At 51.7% G+C, this 21,334-nt stretch overlaps 1 protein-coding gene across 1 annotated transcript in view; it reads right to left on the bottom strand.

Annotated features, from left to right (window-relative positions):
• LOC116968725 (diacylglycerol kinase beta-like) overlaps nucleotides 1–21,061 on the bottom strand; it is a 34,139-nt gene extending 13,078 nt beyond the window's left edge. Inside the window, exons 1-10 of the mRNA XM_033015514.1 lie at nucleotides 20,988–21,061; nucleotides 19,094–19,213; nucleotides 17,822–17,939; nucleotides 16,232–16,320; nucleotides 13,532–13,648; nucleotides 11,972–12,070; nucleotides 10,686–10,778; nucleotides 8,642–8,715; nucleotides 7,210–7,284; nucleotides 1,096–1,181 (exon numbers count right to left, since the gene is read on the bottom strand). Coding sequence (XP_032871405.1) covers nucleotides 1,096–1,181; nucleotides 7,210–7,284; nucleotides 8,642–8,715; nucleotides 10,686–10,778; nucleotides 11,972–12,070; nucleotides 13,532–13,648; nucleotides 16,232–16,320; nucleotides 17,822–17,939; nucleotides 19,094–19,213; nucleotides 20,988–21,038 — 922 coding nt within the window. The 5' untranslated portion in view covers nucleotides 21,039–21,061. The remainder of the gene's footprint in view (nucleotides 1–1,095; nucleotides 1,182–7,209; nucleotides 7,285–8,641; nucleotides 8,716–10,685; nucleotides 10,779–11,971; nucleotides 12,071–13,531; nucleotides 13,649–16,231; nucleotides 16,321–17,821; nucleotides 17,940–19,093; nucleotides 19,214–20,987) is intronic.
• Nucleotides 21,062–21,334: the final 273 nt, after the last annotated feature.

Raw genomic sequence — 21,334 nt, 5'->3', positions numbered from 1 at the left:
ACCCAAAGCAAAGAGCGACCCGACGTGGGAGGGGGGAGGGGGGAGGGGGCCGCCGAGAGCAAAGACCCCATCGAACACTTTGCAACATTGTCGGCGCCCTTTATATGGTCACCCTTTGCATACCTTGTGTATGCTACGCAACACAAAGAATTTCATTGCGACATGTCACGCCTGGTCATAAAGCTTCATTCATTCATTCATTCATTCATTCATTCATTCATTCATTCATTCATTCATTCAGCTGCAGAGATGGCTGCCGACACACTCTCCAATGTAGGAAACAGCATGAGAATGGAGGTTGGGCGTGGAGTGAGCTTTACTCTCTGCCTGCCCTGCCCTGCCCTGACAGCACAGAGTAGAGGGGGCTTCACACAGCGTCTAACATACGTCCCTGGAGTGTGTGATGGGAGTTTGCGGCAAGCCTAATCTGTGTCGAACCCTCGCCGCGCCGTCCTAGGGTGGTTTACGCCAATACCCTGCCCCTGAAACCAAAAGCACTCCTTCTACCTCCGAGCCCCCTCCATTCCTGAAAAGGCCTCGTGTGTGAATAGAAAATGAATTATTTTGTTTCGTTGAGTGTCGAGATACAGCGCGGAAATAGGCCCTTCGGCCCACCGAGTCCGCACCGACCAGCTATCCCACACGCACACACACACGCACACACACACACACACTCACACACACGCACAAGGGACAATTTACCACCCGTGCCACTGTTTCATTTAGCGTAGCGATTCAGCGCGGAAACAGGCCCTTCGGCCCACCGAGTCCGCGCTGACCCGCGATCACGCTAACGTTATCCCACACACACACACACTAGGGACAATTTACACATACACCAAGCCAATTAACCGATGTCTTTGAAGTGTGGGAGGAAACCGAAGATCTCGGAGAAAACCCACGGGGGGAACGTGCAAACTCCGTACAGACAGCACCCGTAGTCGGGATGGAACCCAGGTCTCCGGCGCTGCGAGGCAGCAACTCTACCCGCTGCGCCACGTGGCCGCCATTTTCAAATGTCACATTCGCTCTGGGTAGCACGTATTTATAATACACATATGATAGCATTGTTGGAGGCATTAAAGCATACAATACCAGTGGAGTCTAGAATCCATCCCACAGTGCCGTCGCCTCCACACACCAAGACTCGGATATTCGGGACATCCTGAAAGAATTTCAGCCTGCAAGAGAGGGAAGCAGGGCACCGTTACCGAGACTCGAACCGGGGGGCAACAGGCACCTCCTGCAGAAATCCCACCTCTTCCGCGGTGGAATTGCTCGGGAAGATTCTCGTTTGCGATCTGGCTCCAGATCTCAAACTCGGCCTGGATGCTGGAGCGGAGGGTGGGCGAGGTCTAGAAACTAGGAGCTGCAGGTGCCGGTTTCAAATTAAAAAAGAGCCAAAGTGCTGGAGTAAGTGGGGCGACCACGGTGGCGCAGCGGGTGGAGTTGCTGCCTCGCAGCGTCGGAGACCCGGGTTCGTTCCTGACTACGGGCGCTTATCTGTACGGGGTTTGTACGTTCTCCCCGTGACCTGCGTGGGTTTTCTCCGGGTGCTCCATTTTCCTCCCATTAATGGGATTAGTAGCGTCACCATTAATGTCAAGGATATACAGGTTTGTAAGTTAATTGACTTCGCTAAAAACGATAAAAATTGTACCAAGGCAGGTTAGTGTAGGGGGGCGATTAGTGCGGACTCGATGGGCCGAAGGGCCTGTTTCTGCACTGTATCTCTAAAGCAAAGTAAACTAAAGTAAAAAACTCAGCGGGTCAGTCAGCATCTGTGGAGAATATGGATAGTTTCAGTTCGAGACCCTTCTTCAGAATTATTCCAAAGAAGGGTACCGACCTGAAAAGTCATGTTCTCCACAGATGCTGCCTGACCCGCTGAGTTACTCCAGCACTCTGTGAAACGTCACCTATCCATGTTCTCCACAGATGCTGCCTGACCCGCTGAGTTACTCCAGCACTCTGTGAAACGTCACCTATCCATGTTCTCCACAGATGCTGCCTGACCCGCTGAGTTACTCCAGCACTCTGTGAAACGTCACCTATCCATGTTCTCCACAGATGCTGCCTGACCCGCTGAGTTACTCCAGCACTCTGTGAAACGTCACCTATCCATGTTCTCCACAGATGCTGCCTGACCCGCTGAGTTACTCCAGCACTGTGGGTTTTTTCCCTGTGAGGTCTAACTCAATCCCATTCTCTTCATGTGTGGTTCAAGTGGGACCGGGGATGGGTTGGGATTCTGACGTTTGCAATAATTGATCTCATCAATGCTCCTGCTCCAACAATCTCTCTCTCTCTCTCTCTCTCTCTCTGGGGTCTCATGTCATAACAGAGACTGCGTAGATAAACATGCAAATGGTTCCTCACACAAAATGGTGGACAGAGGCTGCTCACGGTGAGAGGAAGCGAAAACGCATCTGAGTGAAATGGGATGGAGAGAGACTGGGGGAGAAAGACCCACTATCCTACACACACTTGGGACAATTTACACTTATACCAAGACAATGAACCTACACACCTGTACGTCTTTGGAGTGTGGGAGGAAACCGAAGATCCCGGAGAAAACCCACGTGGTCACGGTGGGGGGGGAATGTACAAACTCCGTACCGACAGCACCCGTAGTCAGGATGGAACCCGGGTCTCTGAGGCATCAACTCTACCGCTGCGCCACCGTGACAGCCCCATGTTATATTCACGTTTCAATTCGCAAAAGACAACTGCCATTCAGAATCAAGGACCCAACAAGGAGCTCTGAAGCTTGGGAGCATTTACTGGGAATGAAGTTGTCATAATGACTCAATGTCGCTGCAGGAGGTGACTGGTGTTGCTTGCATGGCACTGAAGGTAGATTTACTGCCAGGGTATTTATCACTGTGAGACTTGTGCAGTTTCGAGAGGTTCTGTTGTGTGACCTGTGGAATTGTGTGTTGGCAGCCGCGTGTAAATAACGTGTGCGTGAAGAGGAGACAGACGCAAAACGCCGGAGTAACTCAGCGGGTCAGGCAGCATCTTTGGAGAGAAGGAGTGGGTGACGTTTCGGGTCGAGACCCTTCCTCAGACTGAGTGGCAGGGGAGAGGGAAACGAGGGATATAGATGGTGATGTTGAGAGATGTAGAACGAATGAATGAAATACGTAGAAAAGGCAACAATGATAAAGGAGACAGGCCATTGATAGCTGTGGGTGAGGTGAAAATGAGGTGCGGACAATCAGACTCAACAAGATGACTTTGAAGCTGGTACGACTTGGGTGGGGGAGGGATGGAGAGAGGGGGGGAATGCAAGGGTTGTCCAGAGGTGCACATCTTTCATCACCACGACAGGGGAAGGGTTGTGAGCAGAGAGATGGCACTGCCAATCGGCATTCCTAGTGTAAAGGTAAAGAAGTGAAGATCATCGGGCCCCGACTGAAGCAGGGTCCCGACCTGAAACGCCAACTGTCCATTCCCTCCCCAGACGCCGTCTGACCCGCTGAGTTCCTCCAGCACTTTGTGTTTTGCCTTGATATGGTGTGGGACGGCACTTTATTTGCCATGTGGATCGAGATACAGTGAAATTCATTTTTGTATACAGCTCAGTAGAAGTGTCACTATACATTAGCAATTAGTTTAGCACTGAGTTTAGAAGAATGAGGGGGGGCCTCATTGAAACTTGGATAGAGTGGATGTGGAGAGGATGTTTCCACTGGTGGGAGAGTCTAGGACCAGAGGGCACAGCCTCAGAATTGAAGGACGCTCTTTTACGAAGGAGATGAGGAGGAATTTCTTTAGTCAGAGGGTGGTGAATCTGTGGAATTCATTGCCACAGACGGCTGTGGAGGCCACAAGTCAGTGGATATCTTTAAGGCAGAGATAAATAGATTCTTGATTAGTACGGGTGTCAGGGGTTATGGGGAGAAGGTAGGAGACTGGGGTTAGGTTGGAGAGATAGATCTGCCATGATTGAATGACAGAGTAGAGTTGATGGGCTGAATGGTCTAATTCTACTCCTATTCCTTATGACTTAGATACATATTAGCTAAGCATCTCAAATACAGTACAAGTGTGCATTAAGACAGCATACAGAGTCGGAAGCGGTTAAGAAATGCCGCTGAGCCCTTGTCTTTGGAGCATAGTGGGGAACAATCCTGGCACGCGCCAGTCCTCCCTTGCCCCGAATGCCCGCGTGCTGCTGGCATCCACGTTGCTTGCGGATGGTGGTGAGTTGCTGCCAACCGCATGCCACCACCTTCCCGACCGTTTCCTCCCACACTCCAAAGACGTGCAGGTTTGTAGGTCAATTGGCTTCGGCAGAGACTGTCAATTCTCCCTGGCGTGTAGGATAGTGCCAGCGTGCGGGGATCGCTGGTCAGCACGGACGCGGTGGGCCGAAGGGCCCGTTTCCGCGCTGTATCTCAAAACTACACGAAAGTAAAGGGTCTCTCCTTCATCTACTACTTTGAAAGTTCTCACAGAGTTCTCCAAATGAATGAATAAGATCAGAGGGTCCCGGCGTGGAGGGACAGCCGAGAGAACAAGGGGGGGGGGGGGGGGGGGGGGGAGGTGGGCGTGAAGGAAGAGGGACCATCAGGACTATATTGAACACTTTGTAATGGCCCTGTCCCACTGTACGAGCTCATTCAAGAGCTCTCCCGAGTTTAAAAAAAAATCAAACTCGGGAGAACTCTTGAATGAACTCGTACAGTGGGACAGGGCCATAACGTTGTCGCTGCCCTTTACATAGCGACTCTTTGCATACCATGAGTACTGGATCCAAAGCAAAGAATTTCACTGCACCAAGTACATGTGGGAATCCATGGTACATGGCATCGATCAATCAATCAGATCAGTTTAGTTTAGTTTAGAGATACAATGCGGAAATAGGCCCTTCAGCCCATCGAGTCCATGCCGACCAGTGACAGTAACACTCTCCGACATTGATACCGAGCCAATTAACCTACAAACCGGCACGCCTTCGTAGTGTGGGGGGGAAACCGAAGATCTCGGAGAAAAACCCCACGGGGAGAACGTACAAACTCCGTACAGACAGCATCTGAGGTCGGGATGGAACCCGCTCGGTCTCCGGCGCTGTGAGGCAGCAACTCTGCCGCTGCGCCACCGTTTCGCCCAAAAAGACAGGGAGCTGCTGGTATTCCTTTGACATGACCATGTTCACACTCAGAGACAGCAACTGCACCTCTCCTCTCACCAGAGTCACAGGGTCACAGAGTCTCATTTCTGGCGCCCTCCATTTTGAGGGCACGCGCAGAGGAAATAAGACACTGGGTCGAGAGTTAACGTATCGGCTTCAGGAGTCGGGAGGTGTGTTGGAGGAGCAGTTGATCAGCGTTGTCGCAGGGGATGCAACGGACGCTGGCCGCAAGCTTCCATTTGCAGATCGCAGACGGGTCTGCCTTTGAAGGGCCGGAGGATTTTGCAGGGCCTTTGGGTCGGGCGCCAGTGCCATTTTGCATGCAAGCTGCAAGCCTTGCGCGGCACGCCAGTGTGCGAGGTGTTGCTGTTTGCAGCGCCCCGCAAAAATAATCCAGCAGCAGCGCCTGTTGCGCGGCCAGTTGAGCGCATTCAAACCCCCGAGGACTGCATTAAATATTGCGCATTGCAAATTGCGAATTCAGACAACTCATCTATCACACTAAATACACAGTGGTGAGGATTGCTGGCTTTACCATGCACTAAACGTTATTCCCTTTATCCTGTATCTGTACACTGTGGACGCCTCGATCCATAGAGTCATAGAGTGATACAGTGTGGAAACAGGCCCTTCGGCCTAACTCACCCACACCAGCCAACAATGTCCCACCTACACTAGTCCCACCTGCCTGCGCTTGGCCCATATCCCTCCAAACCTGTCCTATCCATGTATCTGTCTAACAGTTTCTTAAATGATGGGATAGTCCCAGCCTCAACTACCTCCTCTCGCAGCTTGTTCCATACGCTCACCACCCTTTGTGTGAAAAGGTTACTCCTCGGATTCCTATTAAATCTTTCCCCCTTCACCTTGCACCTATGTCCTCTGGTCCTCGATTCCCCTACTGTGGGCAAGAGACTGTGCATCTACCCGATCTATTCCTCTCATGATTTTGTAGACCTCTATAAGATCACCCCTCATCCTCCTGCCCTCCATGGAATGGAGACCCAGCCTGCTCAACCTCTCCCTCTAGTCCCGGCAACATCCTCGTAAATCTTCTCTGAACCCTTTCAAGCTTGACAACATCTTTCCTATAACACGGTGCCCAGAACTGAACACAATATTCTAAATGCGGTCTCACCAACGTCTGATACAACTGTAACATGACCTCCCAACTTCTATACTCAATACTCTGACTGATGAAGGCCAAAGTGCCAAAAGCCTTTTTGACCACCTTATCTACCTGCGTCTCGACCTTCAAGGAACCATGCACCTGTACTCCTAGATCCCTCTGCTCTACAACAGTACCCAGAGGCCGACCATTTACTGTGTAGGCCCTGCCCTTGTTCGACGTCCCAAAATGGCTGACTGGATAGCAGGCAACATAAGCAGATATAAAATGCATACATGAAAGGAATAGAGGTGTATAAAATCATGAGAGGAATAGATCGGGTAGACGCACAGAGTCTCCTGCCCAGAGTAGGGGAATCGAGGACCAGAGGACATAGGTTCAAGGTGAAGGGGAAAAGATTTAATAGGAATCTGAGGGGTAACTTTTTCACGCAGAGGGTGGTGGGTGTATGGAACAAGCTGCCAGAGGAGGTAGTTGAGACGGGGACTATCCCAACGTTTAAGAAGCAGTTAGACAGGTACATGGATAGGACAAGTTTGGCAGGATATGGGCAGGTGGGACTAGTGCAGCTGGGACATGTTGGCCAGTGTGGGCAAGTTGGGCCTGTTTCCACTCTGTATCACTGGATGACTCTGTATGTACCGATCGCTTTCTGGCTTGAGTGCGTTACACAGCACACTCATGGTATGTCCCACTCATTCATCATCCCACAAGGCTTCACCTGGTGAAAACTTGTCAAAGTCACGCACAGCACCGTAAACCAAACAGGGGTCAAAACACGTCAAAAATAAAGCAAGGCCCGTGCTGAAAACACAGGCCACTGGCATTGAACTCATTGCCGATTCAAAGAGAACATAGTCAACAAACGCTATGCAGAAAACATTCCCCTGCGGTGACTGATTAAATCTGAGCAGCGCTTTCAAAATTAATTCAGCCTTACCCTGGTTTCGGCCCATCCTTGGCGAGGTTGAAGACTTGTCTTGGGTTTAAAAGGTACTGGAACTTTCGTAAGACTCTGCAAACACACAGAGATGAATTATTAGCAGCCTGGAATTACCTCAGCAATGGGCTTCAGTCAAACAGATCGCTGAGGCATGCCACGCCATGTTCGCGGTGGGTTCCCCGTTTACCCAGAGTTTGGACAGGACGCCAACAATGTCCCATCGACACTAGTCCAACCTGCCTGCGTTTGGCCCATATCCCTCTAAACCTATCCTATCCATACACCTGTCTAATTGCTTCTCAATCGTCACAATAGGCAATAGGTGCAGCAGTAGAGGCCATTCGGCCCTTCGAGCCAGCACCGCCATTCAATGTGATCATCCCCAATCAGTACCCCGTTCCTGCCTTCTCCCCATATCCCCTGACTCCGCTATCTTTAAGAGCCCTATCTAGCTCTCTCTTGAAAGCATCCAGAGAACCGGCCTCCACCGCCCTCTGAATTCCACAGACTCACAACTCTCTGTGTGAAAAAGTGTTTCGTCTTCTCCGTTCTAAGTGGCTTAGCCCTTATGTTCTATAGCCCCAGCCTCAACTACCTCCTCCGGCAGCTCGTTCCATACACCCACCACCCTTTGTGTGAAAAATCTACCCCTCAGATTCCTATAAAATCTTTTCCCCTTCACCTTGAACCTATGCACTCTGGTTCTCGATTCCCCTACTCTGGGCTCTGTGCGTCTGTCTACCCGATCTATTCCTCTCTTGATTTTGTACACCTCTGTGAGATCACCCCTCATCCACCTGCGCTCCAAGGAATGGAGTCCCAGCCGAGCTCAACCTCTCCCTGTAGCTCACACCCTCGAGTCCTGGCAACATCCTCGTAAATCATCTCTGTACCCTTTCCAGCTTGACGACATCTTTCCTACAACATGGTGCCCAGAACACAATATCCCAAAGATGGGGCATATTCCAGCCCTCGGACTCCTCCTCCTCTTTTTCCTTTCTTCTCCCCGCCACCCCCATCAGTCTGAAGAAGGGTTTCAGCCCGAAACGTTGCCTATTTCCTTCGCTCCATAGATGCTGCCGCACCCGCTGAGTTTCTCCAGCATTTTTGTGTACCTACAATATTCCAAATGCGGCCTCACCAACGTCTTATACAACTGCAACATGACCTCCCGACGTCTGTACTCAAGGCATTCTGAGCGATGTTCTCCCCTTTCTCCCATCTCCCTCCCAGCACGGAAATCTACCAAGCCACCCAAGACCACACAGCTTGCCCGGGTGCGGGCATCAGGGTGGCATAATCCATGCCCATGGGAGGCATCTTCAGGGCAAGGGTGGCTCGTGGGGTCCAGCCGTTAGCAGCCGAGCTAAGCAGCCTTCTGTGGTGGAGGACCACCAGTCCATGGCAGCAACATGGCGACTTCTCTTACCTCTCTCCCTGTTTCCCTCCACTCTTCGGGTTGACGAACACCAGCAGTGGGTGAGTGTCGGGCACTGGGATTATCTGTCAGTGAAACAGAAGAACAGCAGCGATCAGTTCCAAATGCACTTCCAGCCTCCGCTCGCATTCACTCAAGCACGCCAACCTCATCAATGACCACGCCTTTATATTGGGTCTTGAACACAGCTAAATGACCCCAGGTACTTTACAAGGACCTAATCAGAATGGATGGTTATACCGAGCCACATATTGTGCCAGGTAGCCAAAAGCCTGGCCCAAGAGGCGCCAGGCTCTCAAAATCCATGCAGGTGGGTGGGTTAAACGACTGGTGTAACTTGTCCCGAGTGTGTGGGTGAGGCAGAGACCTGACGTGAAAGCGGGAAGAATAGGGCGTTTAGAGAGGGAATGGAATTGGACTGTGGGCTGGCATAGGTTTGATGGGCTAAATGGCCTCCTTCCACGCCACAAGCACATACATGCATAGACAATAGGTGCAGGAGTAGAGGCCATTCGGCCCTTCGAGCCTGCACCATTCGCCATTCAATATGATCATGGCTGATCATCCAACTCAGTATCCTGTACCTGCCTTCTCTCCATACCCCCTGATCCCTTTAGCCACAAGGGCCACATCTAACTCCCTCTTAAATATAGCCAATGAACTGTGGCCTCAACTACCTTCTGTGGCAGAGAATTCCAGAGATTCACCACTCTCTGTGTAAAAAATGTTTTTCTCATCTCAGTCCTAAAAGATTTCTCTCTTATCCTTAAACTGTGACCCCTTGTTCTGGACTTCCCCAACATCGGGAACAATCTTCCTGCATCTAGCCTGTCCAACCCCTTAAGAATTCTGTAAGTTTCTATAAGATCCCCCCTCAATCTTCTAAATTCTAGCGAGTACAAGCCGAGTCTATCCAGTCTTTCTTCATATGAAAGTCCTGACATCCCAGGAATCAGTCTGGTGAACCTTCTCTGTACTCCCTCTATGGCAAGAATGTCTTTCCTCAGATTAGGAGACCAAAACTGTACGCAATACTGCAGGTGTGGTCTCACCAAGACCCTGTACAACTGCAGTAGAACCTCCCTGCTCCTATACTCGAATCCTTTTGCTATGAATGCTAACAAACCACAGAAGCATTTTATCGGGATGCATCACAGCTCCATCCAAGACCGCAAGAAATTTCAGAGAATTGTGGACGCAGCCCAGACCATCACACAAACCAACCTCCCTTCCATCGATTCCATCTACACCTCACGCTGCCTCGGCAAGGCCAGCAGCATCATCAAGGACCAGTCTCACCCCGGCCACTCCCTCTTCTCCCCTCTCCCATCGGGCAAGAGATACAGAAGTGTGAAAACAAACGCACACCTCCAGATTCAGGAACAGTTTCTTCCCAGCTGTTATCAGGCAACTGAATCATCCTACCACAACCAGAGAGCAGTGCTGAACTACTATCTACCTCATTGGGGACCTTCGGACTATCCTTGATCGGACTTTACTGGCTTTACCTTGCACTAAACGTTATTCCCTTTATCATGTATCTGTACACTGTGGACGGCTCGATTGTAATCGTGTGTTGTCTTTCCGCTGTTTAAGAAGGAACTGCAGATGCTGGAAAATTGAAGGTAGACAAAAATGCTGGAGAAACTCAGCGGGTGCAGCAGCATCTATGGAGCGAAGGAAATAGGCAACGTTGCCTATTTCCTTCAGGGTTTCGGCCCAAAACGTTGCCTATTTCCTTCAGGGTTTCGTCCCGAAACGTTGCCTATTTCCTTCGCTCCATAGATGCTGCTGCACCCGCTGAGTTTCTCCAGCATGTTTGTCGACCGTGTCTTTCCGCTGACTGGCTAGCACGCAACAAAAGCTTTTCACTGTACCTCGGTACACGTGACAATGAACTGAACGGAAACGGAAACTGAGCTGGGAGAAAAAAATGAGGAAAAGCATAAAGCTCCACGTACGACTGGGATATCAAGATATGCAAAGGGATGGGTCTTTGTGGACCTCTGTGTCCGTGACTGAGTAGCTGAGGTACCTGGAGAATTTTCCCATCCACAGTTGTGATCGGCATCTCCCCATCCAGCGAAGAAGTATCATCATCTTTCTTCTTCAGGCTGTTCTGCCTGTCCTTTATAAAACAAAGGGAAAGGAAGTCCGATGTGAGGTCAGTGCAAGCAAGAGGATCATTCCCCCCCCCCTCCCCCCCAACTTTTCACACCACACCCCAATCTCTGAGGCTTCTGATGCTTCAACATCTAATGCCCCTGTCCCAGTTAGGAAACCTGAACGGAAACCTCTGGAGACTTTGCGCCCCACCCAAGGTTTCCGTGCGGTTCCCGGAGGTTGCAGGCGGTTGCCGGAGGTTGCAGGTAGTGGAAGCAGGTAGGGAGACTGACAAAAACCTCCGGGAACCGCACGGAAACCTTGGGTGGGGCGCAAAGTCTCCAGAGGTTTCCGTTCAGGATTCCTAAGTGGGACAGGGGCATAAAAGGCATAAGTCCACACGGTGGCGCTGCGGTAGAGTTGCTGCCTCACAGCGCCGGTGACCCGGGTTCCATCCCGATTACGGGCGCTGCCTGTACGGAGTTTGCACGTTCTCCCCGTGACCTGCGTGGGTTTTCTCCGGGTGCTCCGGTTTCCTCCCACACTCCAGATACGCGAAGGTTTGTAAGTTAATTGGCTTGGTGTTGGTGTAAATTGTCCCCAGTGTGTGTGTGTAGGGTAGTGTTAGTGTGCGGGGATCGCTGGTCGGCGCGGACTCGGTGGGCCGAAGGGCCTGTTTCCGCGCTGTATCTCTAAACTACACTAGACAAGACTGAAGACTTTGTTGATGAGAAGGCGAGTTTAGTTTGGTTTTGTTTAGAGAAACATAGATAAGGAAGTGTCCATTCCTTTTGACCTGTTTACACACCTTACTCCTCCTTATCTCTGTATCTTCCTCTCCCCTGACATCAGCCTGAAGAAGGGTCTGGACCCGAAACGTCACCCATTCCTTCTCTCCAGAGATGCTGCCTGTCCTGCTGAGTTACTCCAGCACTTTGTGTCTATCTTCAATTTAAACCAGCATCTGCACAGTCCTATCTACTGTCTAGGAGGCAGCAGCCCCACCCCCACACGGGTCCCCCTTCGTACTCGGACCACCCCACCCCCCCCCCCCCCCCCTCAGGTTTCCCCACCCCGCCTCCCGCCACCAGCACTTAGATCCGTGTTTGAGGAAGCACTTCGTATCCCGGGAACGTCTCGGGCACTGCGGCCACAAGGTGCCCGAACGGTTATCCCCGGAAGGCCAAATGCCGGGAATGTGAGGAGATGAGCATTTACCAGAACCACGGGATAGATGGCGGAGGGCGGCAGCACATGGTCCTTAAACTGTCCGCAGTCACACTCCTCCGTCTCCGGTGGCATACATTCATTGTGGAGCTGTTGGCACAAGAGGCAGCGATTAACTCAACGGCTTGACAAAGGTGAGAAACACGAGTGATTCAGCAACCTGCAGTTAGGCACAGAGTGCTGGAGTAACTCAGCGGGTCAGGCAGCATCTGTGGAGAACATGGATAGGTGACGTTTCACAGAGTGCTGGAGTAACTCAGCGGGACAGGCAGCATCTGTGGAGAACATGGATAGGTGACGTTTCACAGAGTGCTGGAGTAACTCAGCGGGTCAGGAAGCATCTGAGGAGAACATGGATAGGTGACGTTTCACAGAGTGCTGGAGTAACTCAGCGGGTCAGGCAGCATCTGTGGAGAACGTGGATAGGTGACGTTTCACAGTGTGCTGGAGTAACTCAGCGGGTCAGGCAGCATCTGTGGAGAACATGGATAGGTGACGTTTCACAGAGTGCTGGAGTAACTCAGCGGGTCAGGCAGCATCTGTGGAGAACATGGATAGGTGATGTTTCACAGAGTGCTGGAGTAACTCAGCGGGTCAGGCAGCATCTGTGGAGAAAAGGAATAGGTGACCTTTTCGGGTCAGGACCTTTCATCGTCTGAAGAAGGGTTACGACCCGAAACGTCACCTATTCCTTTTCTCCACAGACGCTGCCTGATCCACTGAGTTACTCCAGCATTTTGTGTCTCCCTTCGGTGTAAACTGGCACCTGCAGTTCCTTCCTGCACATAATTACTAACTGTAGAGTCTGAAGAAGGGTCGAGACCCGAAACGTCGCCTATTTTCTTCGCTCCATAGATGCTGCCTCACCCGCTGAGTTTCTCCAGCATTTTTGTCCACCTTCGATTTTCCAGCATCTGCAGTTCCTTCTTAAACAATAAACTTTTTTCACCCGTAAACACTTTTTCACCCAGAGAGTTGTGAATTTATGGAATTCCCTGCCACAGAGGGCAGTGGAGGCCAAATCGCTGGATGGATTTAAGAGAGAGTTAGATAGAGCTCTAGGGGCTAGTGGAGTCAAGGGATATGGGGAGAAGGCAGGCACGGGTTATTGATTGGGGACGATCAGCCATGATCACAGTGAATGGCGGTGCTGGCTCAAAGGGACGAATGGTCTCCTCCTGTACCTATTTTCTACGTTTCTATGTAACTAAATAATTATTAACATTAATTAGTACCATGAATATAATGAGAAATGATGATTGTATCACCAATGTTTAAGAAGGAACTGCAGATGCTGGAAAAATCGAAGGTAGACAAAAATGCTGGAGAAACTCTCCGGGTGAGGCAGTATCTATGGAGAGAAGGAATAGGTAACGTTTCGGGTCGAGACCCGAAACGTCACCTATTCCTTCTCTCCATAGATGCTGCCTCACCCGCTGAGTTTCTCCAGCATTTTTGTCTACCATTGTATCGCCAATAGCTGTTTGTATTACACCTCTTCCTGACAGCCGCCATTCCAGCGAGCTGTACGTTGAACGATGAGGGACTCACAGTGTCATGGCACCAGGCACAGTGGACGCCAGTCAGCCGTTGGAAACTCTTGATGGTCTTTTGGCAACTTCCGCAAGTGATGTTGCAGTTCCCTTCGACCCACATGTGCTTCATGACCTGAGACCAAAACATAATGCGAAGCACTTGAATATAATAGAACTATAGCGAGATCAGGCGGGTGGAGTGAAGTCATTTTTAATTAACAGATAAAAACGAAACGACACCTCGTGCAATGCGCGTGTCTGACTAGCTGACACAAACCAGCTCCTGTTGCTGGGAGGAGCGCTGACAAACGAACTAAACAGCCCGCGACGAACCCCCCCCCGCGCGGTCACGTGACCGAGCCGCCCAATGACGAGGGTTCTGACCTCGCCAAACCACCACTAGGTGTCACTGCAGAACCATAGTTCATGGTATGATATGGCATGTACCACAGTACGGTGAAATTCATTCGTTCTATACGGTTCAGTACAAGTGCATCATTGAAGGTGGTATCGCAGGCAGATCGGGTGGTGTGAAAGGCTTTGGCCTTCATCAGTCAGAGCATTGAGATTAGAAGAAGGGTCTCGACCCGAAACGTCGGCAACTCCTTCTCTCCACAGATGCTGCCTCACCCGCTGAGTGACTCCAGCATTTTGTGTCCACCCTCGATTTTACCAGCATCTGCAGTTCTTTCTTAAACAGTGAGTATAGAAGTTGGGAGGTCATGTTGCAGTTGTATAAGACGTTGGTGAGGCCGCCTTCAGAGTATTGTGTTCAGTTCTGGGCACCATGTTAGAGGAAAGATGTCGTCAAGCTGGAAAGGGTTCAGAGAAGATTTACCAGGATGTTGCCAGGACTAGAGGGTGTGAGCTATAGGGAGAGGTGGAGCAGGCTGGGACACTATTCCTTGGAGCGCAGGAGGATGAGGGGCGATCTTATAGAGGTGTATAAAATCATGAGAGGAATAGATCGGGTAGATGCACAGAGTCTCTTGCCCAGAGTAGGGGAATGGAGGACCAGAGGACACAGGTTTAAGGTGAAGGGGAAAAGATTTAATAGGAACCTGAGGGGCAACTTTTTCGCACAGGTGGGTGTATGGAACAAGCTGCCAGAGGAGGTAGTTGAGGCTGGGACTATCACAACATTTAAGAAACTTTTAAACAGGTACATGGATAGGACAGGTTTAGAGGGATATGGACCAAACGCAGGCAGGAGAGACTAGTATAGCTGGGACATTGTAGGTTAGTGTGGGCAAGTTGGGCCCAAGATTAACTACCCTCTGACTGAAGAGGTTCCTCTTTCGTGAGAGATTGAAGGGTGTCGGTTTAGTTTAGTTTCGAGATACAGTGTGAAAACAGGCCCTTCGGCCCGCGCCGACCAGCGATCACCCCGCACACTAGCACTATCCCGCACACACTCGGGACAATTTACAGTTTTTACCAAAGCCAATTAACCTACAAACCTGCACATGTTGGGAGTGTGGGAGGAAGCCGGTGCACCCGGAGGGAAACCCACGCAGTTCACGGGGAGAACGTACAAATTCGTGGTCGGGATGGAACCCGGGTCTCTGGCGCGGTGAGGCGGCAACTCGACCGCTGCACCACCGTGCCGGGCTAGAGGTTGAATTAGAACTTGCTTGCTGTCTCTCCCTGCGGGGGGAATGCGACCTTTTTGTCGTATTCCCCTTCTCTGCCTCCGTCTGCGCTGAGGCCTAATGGCGGAGCTGGCGACCTCGAGGCTCAGGAGGCAGAGCCCGCCAGGACTCGCCCTGAGCTCGCTGACGTGAGGGCGGCCCGGCTCGGGGCTGGAACAGGGCTTCCGTGAGGGACTGTGACGATCCCGTGAGGGCGGCCGGCCCGAGGGAGGAACGGTGCTCCCGTCGGAGTGGCCGAGCTCGGGGAGGTACGGCGTTCCCAGCCCGAGAGAGGAGCGGCGCCCATGTTGGGGCGGCCCAGCCCGAGGGAGAAGCGGCGCCCAGTCGGGGCGGCCCAGCCCGAGGGAGAAGCGGTGCCCAGTCGGGGCGGCCCAGCCCGAAGGAGAAGCGGTGCCCAGTCGGGGCGGCCCAGCCCGAGGGAGAAGCGGTGCCCATGTCGGGGCGACCCAGCCCGAGGGAGAAGCGGTGCCCAGTCGGGGCGGCCCAGCCCGAGGGAGGAGCCGCGCCCATGTCGGGGCGGCCTGGCGCGAGGCTGAGACGGTGGCGGTACTCACGTGAGGGCGGGCCGGCTCGGGGCTGGAGCGGTGCTCCGGTGGCTGGGACGGCGTTCTGGTGGCGGTGACCTGAGTCCGGGGTTCGGCCGCGAGCCAGCGGCTGCGTCTGCAGGATTGGTGGACGGCAGCTTCGACCACCCCGGGGCCGCGGTGTTTGAGCCGCGGGACAGTTTTTAACATCGCCCGGTGGGGTATCGCCTCAGCGCAGAGGGAGAAGAGGAGGGATGAGACTGGAGACCTAAGACTTTTGCCTCCATCACAGTGAGGAGGTGCTGGGTGGACTCACTGTGGTGGATGTTAATATGTGTTTATTGCTGTTTTTTATTGTATTGTATGTATGACTGCAGGCACAAAATTTCGTTCAGACTTGGGTCTGAATGACAATAAAGGAAACCCTGTAACCCTGTAGAACAGGCCGCAGATGCCGGGCGGCTGATTGGATGGAAGGAAGGGGGGGGGATGGAGTGTAATGAAAAATAGGGACAGAGAGATGAAAGGGAAAAATCTTACGTTTGTGTCCTTGATGGATTTTGAATAGGTTTGGATGCAGGATGACGGGGCCTTTGAGGCACATCTCTCATGCACGGTGTATTTACAAACTGCAGGCAAAGAACAAAACATTTAGTTCCCTCACACCCTACTTCACCATTCGCACAGCGGGACTCCCGCGCTAACCTTAGGCCTCCCATCCCCTTCCACCGAGAGCCTCCTACATAATTAACGCCCCTCCCTCAATTGCCTCAGACCCCCAATCCTCTCGGGCGTCCATCGCACATAGAAACATTAAAAAATAGGTGCAAGAGTAGGCCATTCGGCCCTTCGAGCCAGCACCGCCATTCAATATGATCATCCAAAATCAGTAAATTTGTCTGAAGAAGGGTCTCGACCCGAAACGTCACCTATTTCCTTCGCTCCATAGATGCTGCCTGACCCACTGAGTTTCTCCAGCACCTTCTTAAATCAGTACCCCGTTCCTGCGTTCTCCCCCATATCCCTTGATTCCTTTTGCCCTAAGAGTTAAATCTAACTCTCTCTTGAAAACATCCAGTGAATCGGCCTCCACTGCCTTCTGAGGCAGAGAATTCCACAGATTCACAACTCTCTGGGTGAAAAAATGTTTCCTCATCTTAGACCTAAATGGCCAACCCCTTATTCTTAAACTGTGTGACCCCTGGTTCTGGACTCCCCCAACATTGGGAACATTTTTCCTGCATCGAGCTTGTCCAATCCTTTAAGAATTTTATATGTTTCTATAAGATTCCCTCTCATCCTTCTAAATTCCAGTGAATACAAGCCCAGTCGACTCATTCTTTCATCATATGTCAGTCCCGCCATCCTGGGAATTAACCTGGTGAACCTACGCTGCACTCCCTCAATAGCAATAATGTCCTTCCTCAAATTAGGAGACCAAAACTACACACAACACTCCAGGTGTGGTCTCACCAGGGCCCTGTACAACTGCAGTAGGACCTACTTGCTCCTAAACTCAAATCCTCTCGCAATGAAGGCCAACATGCCATTAGCTTTCTTCACTGCCTGCTGTACCTGCATGCTTACTTACAGTGACTGATGTACAAGGACACCCAGGTATCGTTGCAGCTCCCCTTTCCTAATCTGACACCATTCAGATAATAATCTGCCTTCCTGTTCTTGCCACCAAAGTGGATAGCCTCACATTTATCCACATTATACTGCATCTGCCGTGCTTCTGCCCGCTCACCCAACCTGTCCAAGTCACCCTGCAGCCTCGTAGCATCCTCCTCACAGGTCCCACCACAACCACCGATACTCATTGGACATTCGACTTGAAGGATTGTCCCAAGACTGTGGCCGGGCACGGTGGCGCAGCGGTAGAGTTGCTGCCTCACGGCGCCAGAGACCCGGGTTCGATCCTGACTACGGGTGCTGTCGGCACGGAGTTTGCACGTTTGTAACTTGCGTGTCGGATAGTGCTAGTATGCGGGGACTCGGTGGGCCGAAGGGCCTGCTTCTGCGCTGCACCTCTAAAGTCTACAGAGCAGAGAGAGGAAAGAGAGGGGCAACGTTGTCGGGAAGGGAAGAGAGGCGGTGAGGGAGAGAATTGCTGATCTCAGCACTTACACGTGCAACATAATCCCTGCTTTCTGATTCCCAGGAGAATGTTTTGGCACATGTTACAGAACACCGGTCGGCTAAAGTGCTTCAGTCGCCAAATATGTTGCCCGTCGTCCTTCAAACTCTGCAGGGAGAAGCGGGAAGAAAGATAACGCCGTGAGGAACTCGGGAATGGACAATGTCGTCTCCTGGCAACAACTGGAGGGATGCTGACATTGAATGTATGTGCATTTGCCCGTGTGTGTACATGTTTGTGAATGCACGCGTGTTTGTGTGTGGCTGTGTATATACACGTATGTGTTTCTCTATCTGTCTGTGGTTGCACATTTGTGCCCGTGTGTGTGCAAGTGTGTGTCTCTGAGGATGTGTATTAATGAGTGTGTCGATGTGTGTGCCTGTGTGCACGCATGTGTGCGTGTGTCAGTGTATGCCTGTCTGTGTCTTTCTTTGTGTCTTGGTGTTTGTGCCTGTGTGTGTACGTGTGCGTGCCTGTGTGTGTACGTGTGCGTGCCTGTGTGTGTACGTGTGTGCCTGTGTGTGTACGTGTGTGCCTGTGTGTGTACGTGTGTGCCTGTGTGTGTACGTGTGTGCCTGTGTGTGTACGTGTGTGCCTGTGTGTGTACGTGTGCGTGCCTGTGAGAATATGCCCAAATGTGTGTGTGGTTATGAGTGTGCATTTGTGTTTATATGTATATCTGTGTGTGTGTTTGTACATGTGTGTATGTGAGTCTGTGTACAGGTGTGTGTCTGTGAGAATGCATGTGTAAATACATTTGTGTGTGCGCATGTGTGTGCATTTGGAAGGGTGTGTCTGTCTGTGTGTGTGGGAGGGTTTATCTGCCTTTGTGTGTGTGCATGTGTGCGCATGTGTGTGTGTGCGCGCGCGTATGTGTGTGCGTGCATGTGTGTGTGCGTGTGCCTATGTGCATGAGCGTATGCCTGTGTGCATGTGTGTGCGTGTGTGTGTGCATGTGTGTGTGTGCATGTGTGCGTGTATGTATGCCTTGCATCCCCTGCCCACGAGACCCCTCGCGTGGAGACTGCCTGCTGTGCTTGTCTCCTCCCCTCCTCCCACTGGCCTGACTTGTGTATAATTGAATACAAGCATTTTGCATTAAATAAATAAATAAACAAGATTATGATGATAATATTTTTTTTAAATAGGAGACACGGCACGGCAGGATGCGTCCACGGTGGTGGAAGCTGATCTTCCAACAGACCAGTTTGCAGCACATCTTGCCCGCGACTAATGTAGCCTGGGCCTGATACGTTACTCACAGCCTCCAGCCCGAGCAGAACCAACAACGGCGCTGTTGTCATCCCGCCTTTGATCCACTCGTCCAAAGAAACGGTTCCATTCCTGTCATAATCAATCTCATTCATCATGTCCCTCAAAATCTAAATGGAGTGAGAGGAGTTTTAACGTTAGACGTTGATACAAGGAACTGCAGATAACGGTTTACATCAAAAACACTCAAAGTGCTGGAGTAACTCAGCGGGTCAGGCAGCATCTATGGCGCTAAGGAAATAGGCAACGTTTCGGGCCGAAACCCGTAAGGGTTTCGGCCCGAAACGTTGCCTATTTCCAGAAGGATTTCGGCCCGAAACGTTGCCTATTTCCGTAGCTCCACAGATGCTGCTGCACCATAACTCAGCGGGTCAGGCAGCATCTGTGGAGAACATGGCTAGGTGACGTTTCACAGAGTGCTGGAGTAACTCAGCGGGTCAGGCAGCATCTGTGGAGAACATGGATAGGTGACGTTTCACAGAGTACTGGAGTAACTCAGCGGGTCAGGCAGCATCTGTGGAGAACATGGCTAGGTGACGTTTCACAGAGTGCTGGAGTAACTCAGCGGGTCAGGCAGCATCTGTGGAGAACATGGATAGGTGACGTTTCACAGAGTGCTGGAGTAACTCAGCGGGTCAGGCAGCATCTGTGGAGAACATGGATAGGTGACGTTTCACAGAGTGCTGGAGTGACTCAGCGGGTCAGGCAGCATCTCTGTGACGTTTCGGGACCCGACCCGAAACGTCACCCATTCCTTCTCTCCAGAGATGCTGCCTGTCCCGACGAGTCACTCCAGCTTTTTGTGCCTATTAAACCAGCATCTGCAGTTCCTTCCGACACATTTCACTCTCAGAAGTCCAAGCCGCTGAGGTTGTCCTCCTGTTCCGATGTCGGAGTTCCTTCATCCCGGCGAGCGGGCCTGAACATCGGGCCGCCCGTAGCGGCGACAGCGAGGGGTTCGGGACACCCCCTGACCACGGGTGAACAACAGAGGACAACACAGAGGAGGACTGAACTTTGGTGCCTTCCCTCACAGCGGGGAAGGTTAACTCACAGTTGAAGACTATCGTGTTCTGTGCTCTTGTTTTATTTGTATGGCTGGTGACCACACATCTCACTGTAGATAATTTGAGGAAGGACATCCTTGTGATTGAGGCAGTGCAGCGTAGGTTCACCAGATTGATCCCTGGGATGGCGGGACTGTCATATGAGGAAAGATTGAAAAGACTAGGCTTGTATTCACTGGAGTTTAGAGGGATGAGGGGAAGGAATCTTATAGAAATACATAAAATTATAAAAGGACTGGACAAGCTAGATGCAGGAAAAATGTTCCCAATGTTGGGCGAGTCCAGAACCAGGGGCCACACACAGTCTTAGAATAAAGGGGAGGCCATTTAAGACTGAGGTGAGAAAAAACTTTTTCACCCAGAGAGTTGTGAATTTGTGGAATTCCCTGCCACAGAGGGCAGTGGAGGCCAAATCACTGGATGGATTTAAGAGAGAGTTAGATAGAGCTCTAGGGGCTAGTGGAGTCTAGGGATATGGGGAGAAGGCAGGCACGGGTTATTGATTGGGGATGATCAGCCATGATCACATTGAATGGCGGTGCTGGCTCGAAGGGCCGAATGGCCTCCTCCTGCACCTATTGTCTATGTTTCTATGTTTCTATGGTACATGTGACAATAAATGTCTCTTGTCTTTGCCGTGCTCGGTGACCGATCACGGGGGTGGGGGGTCTTTGCTTGAAGCGGGTCGACTTGCTTGTTCCGTGTGGCGTTGCTGAGATGTTACGCCGATCGGCGGAAGGTGTTATGGTTTGAGGGGGGGAGGGGGGAGGGGGGAGGGGGGCAGGTGGTTTTCAGGTGAAGCACGGGGAAGACTCACAGGTTTAAGTTCCGTCACGTCCCAGTCCAGGTACTTGGCCACGTGCATCATCTGGGCAATGATGCGATCCACCTCCTGAGGGGAGAAGGAGACGCAGGTCAGACCGTGCCGCTGGTGTCGAGTCTCCGTGACAACGCGGCAGTGTCACACCAGCCACTGCCGTGGGGGGGGGGGGGGGGGGCACGGTGGCGCAGTGGTAGAGCTGCTGCCTCTCAGCACCAGAGACCTTAGTTCTATCCCGACTATGGGTGCTGTCTGTGCGGAGTTTGCACGTTCTCCCCGTGACCTGCGTGAGTTTTCTCAGATTTCTCAGGGGGGAGGGGAGCGGGTGAGGAGAGAGGGGAGTG

Source organism: Amblyraja radiata, chromosome 46 (genome assembly GCF_010909765.2).
Source record: "Amblyraja radiata isolate CabotCenter1 chromosome 46, sAmbRad1.1.pri, whole genome shotgun sequence".
NCBI lineage: Eukaryota > Metazoa > Chordata > Chondrichthyes > Rajiformes > Rajidae > Amblyraja > Amblyraja radiata.
Note: the sequence above shows the minus strand (reverse complement) of the source record. Positions and strands in the feature narration are given on the sequence as shown.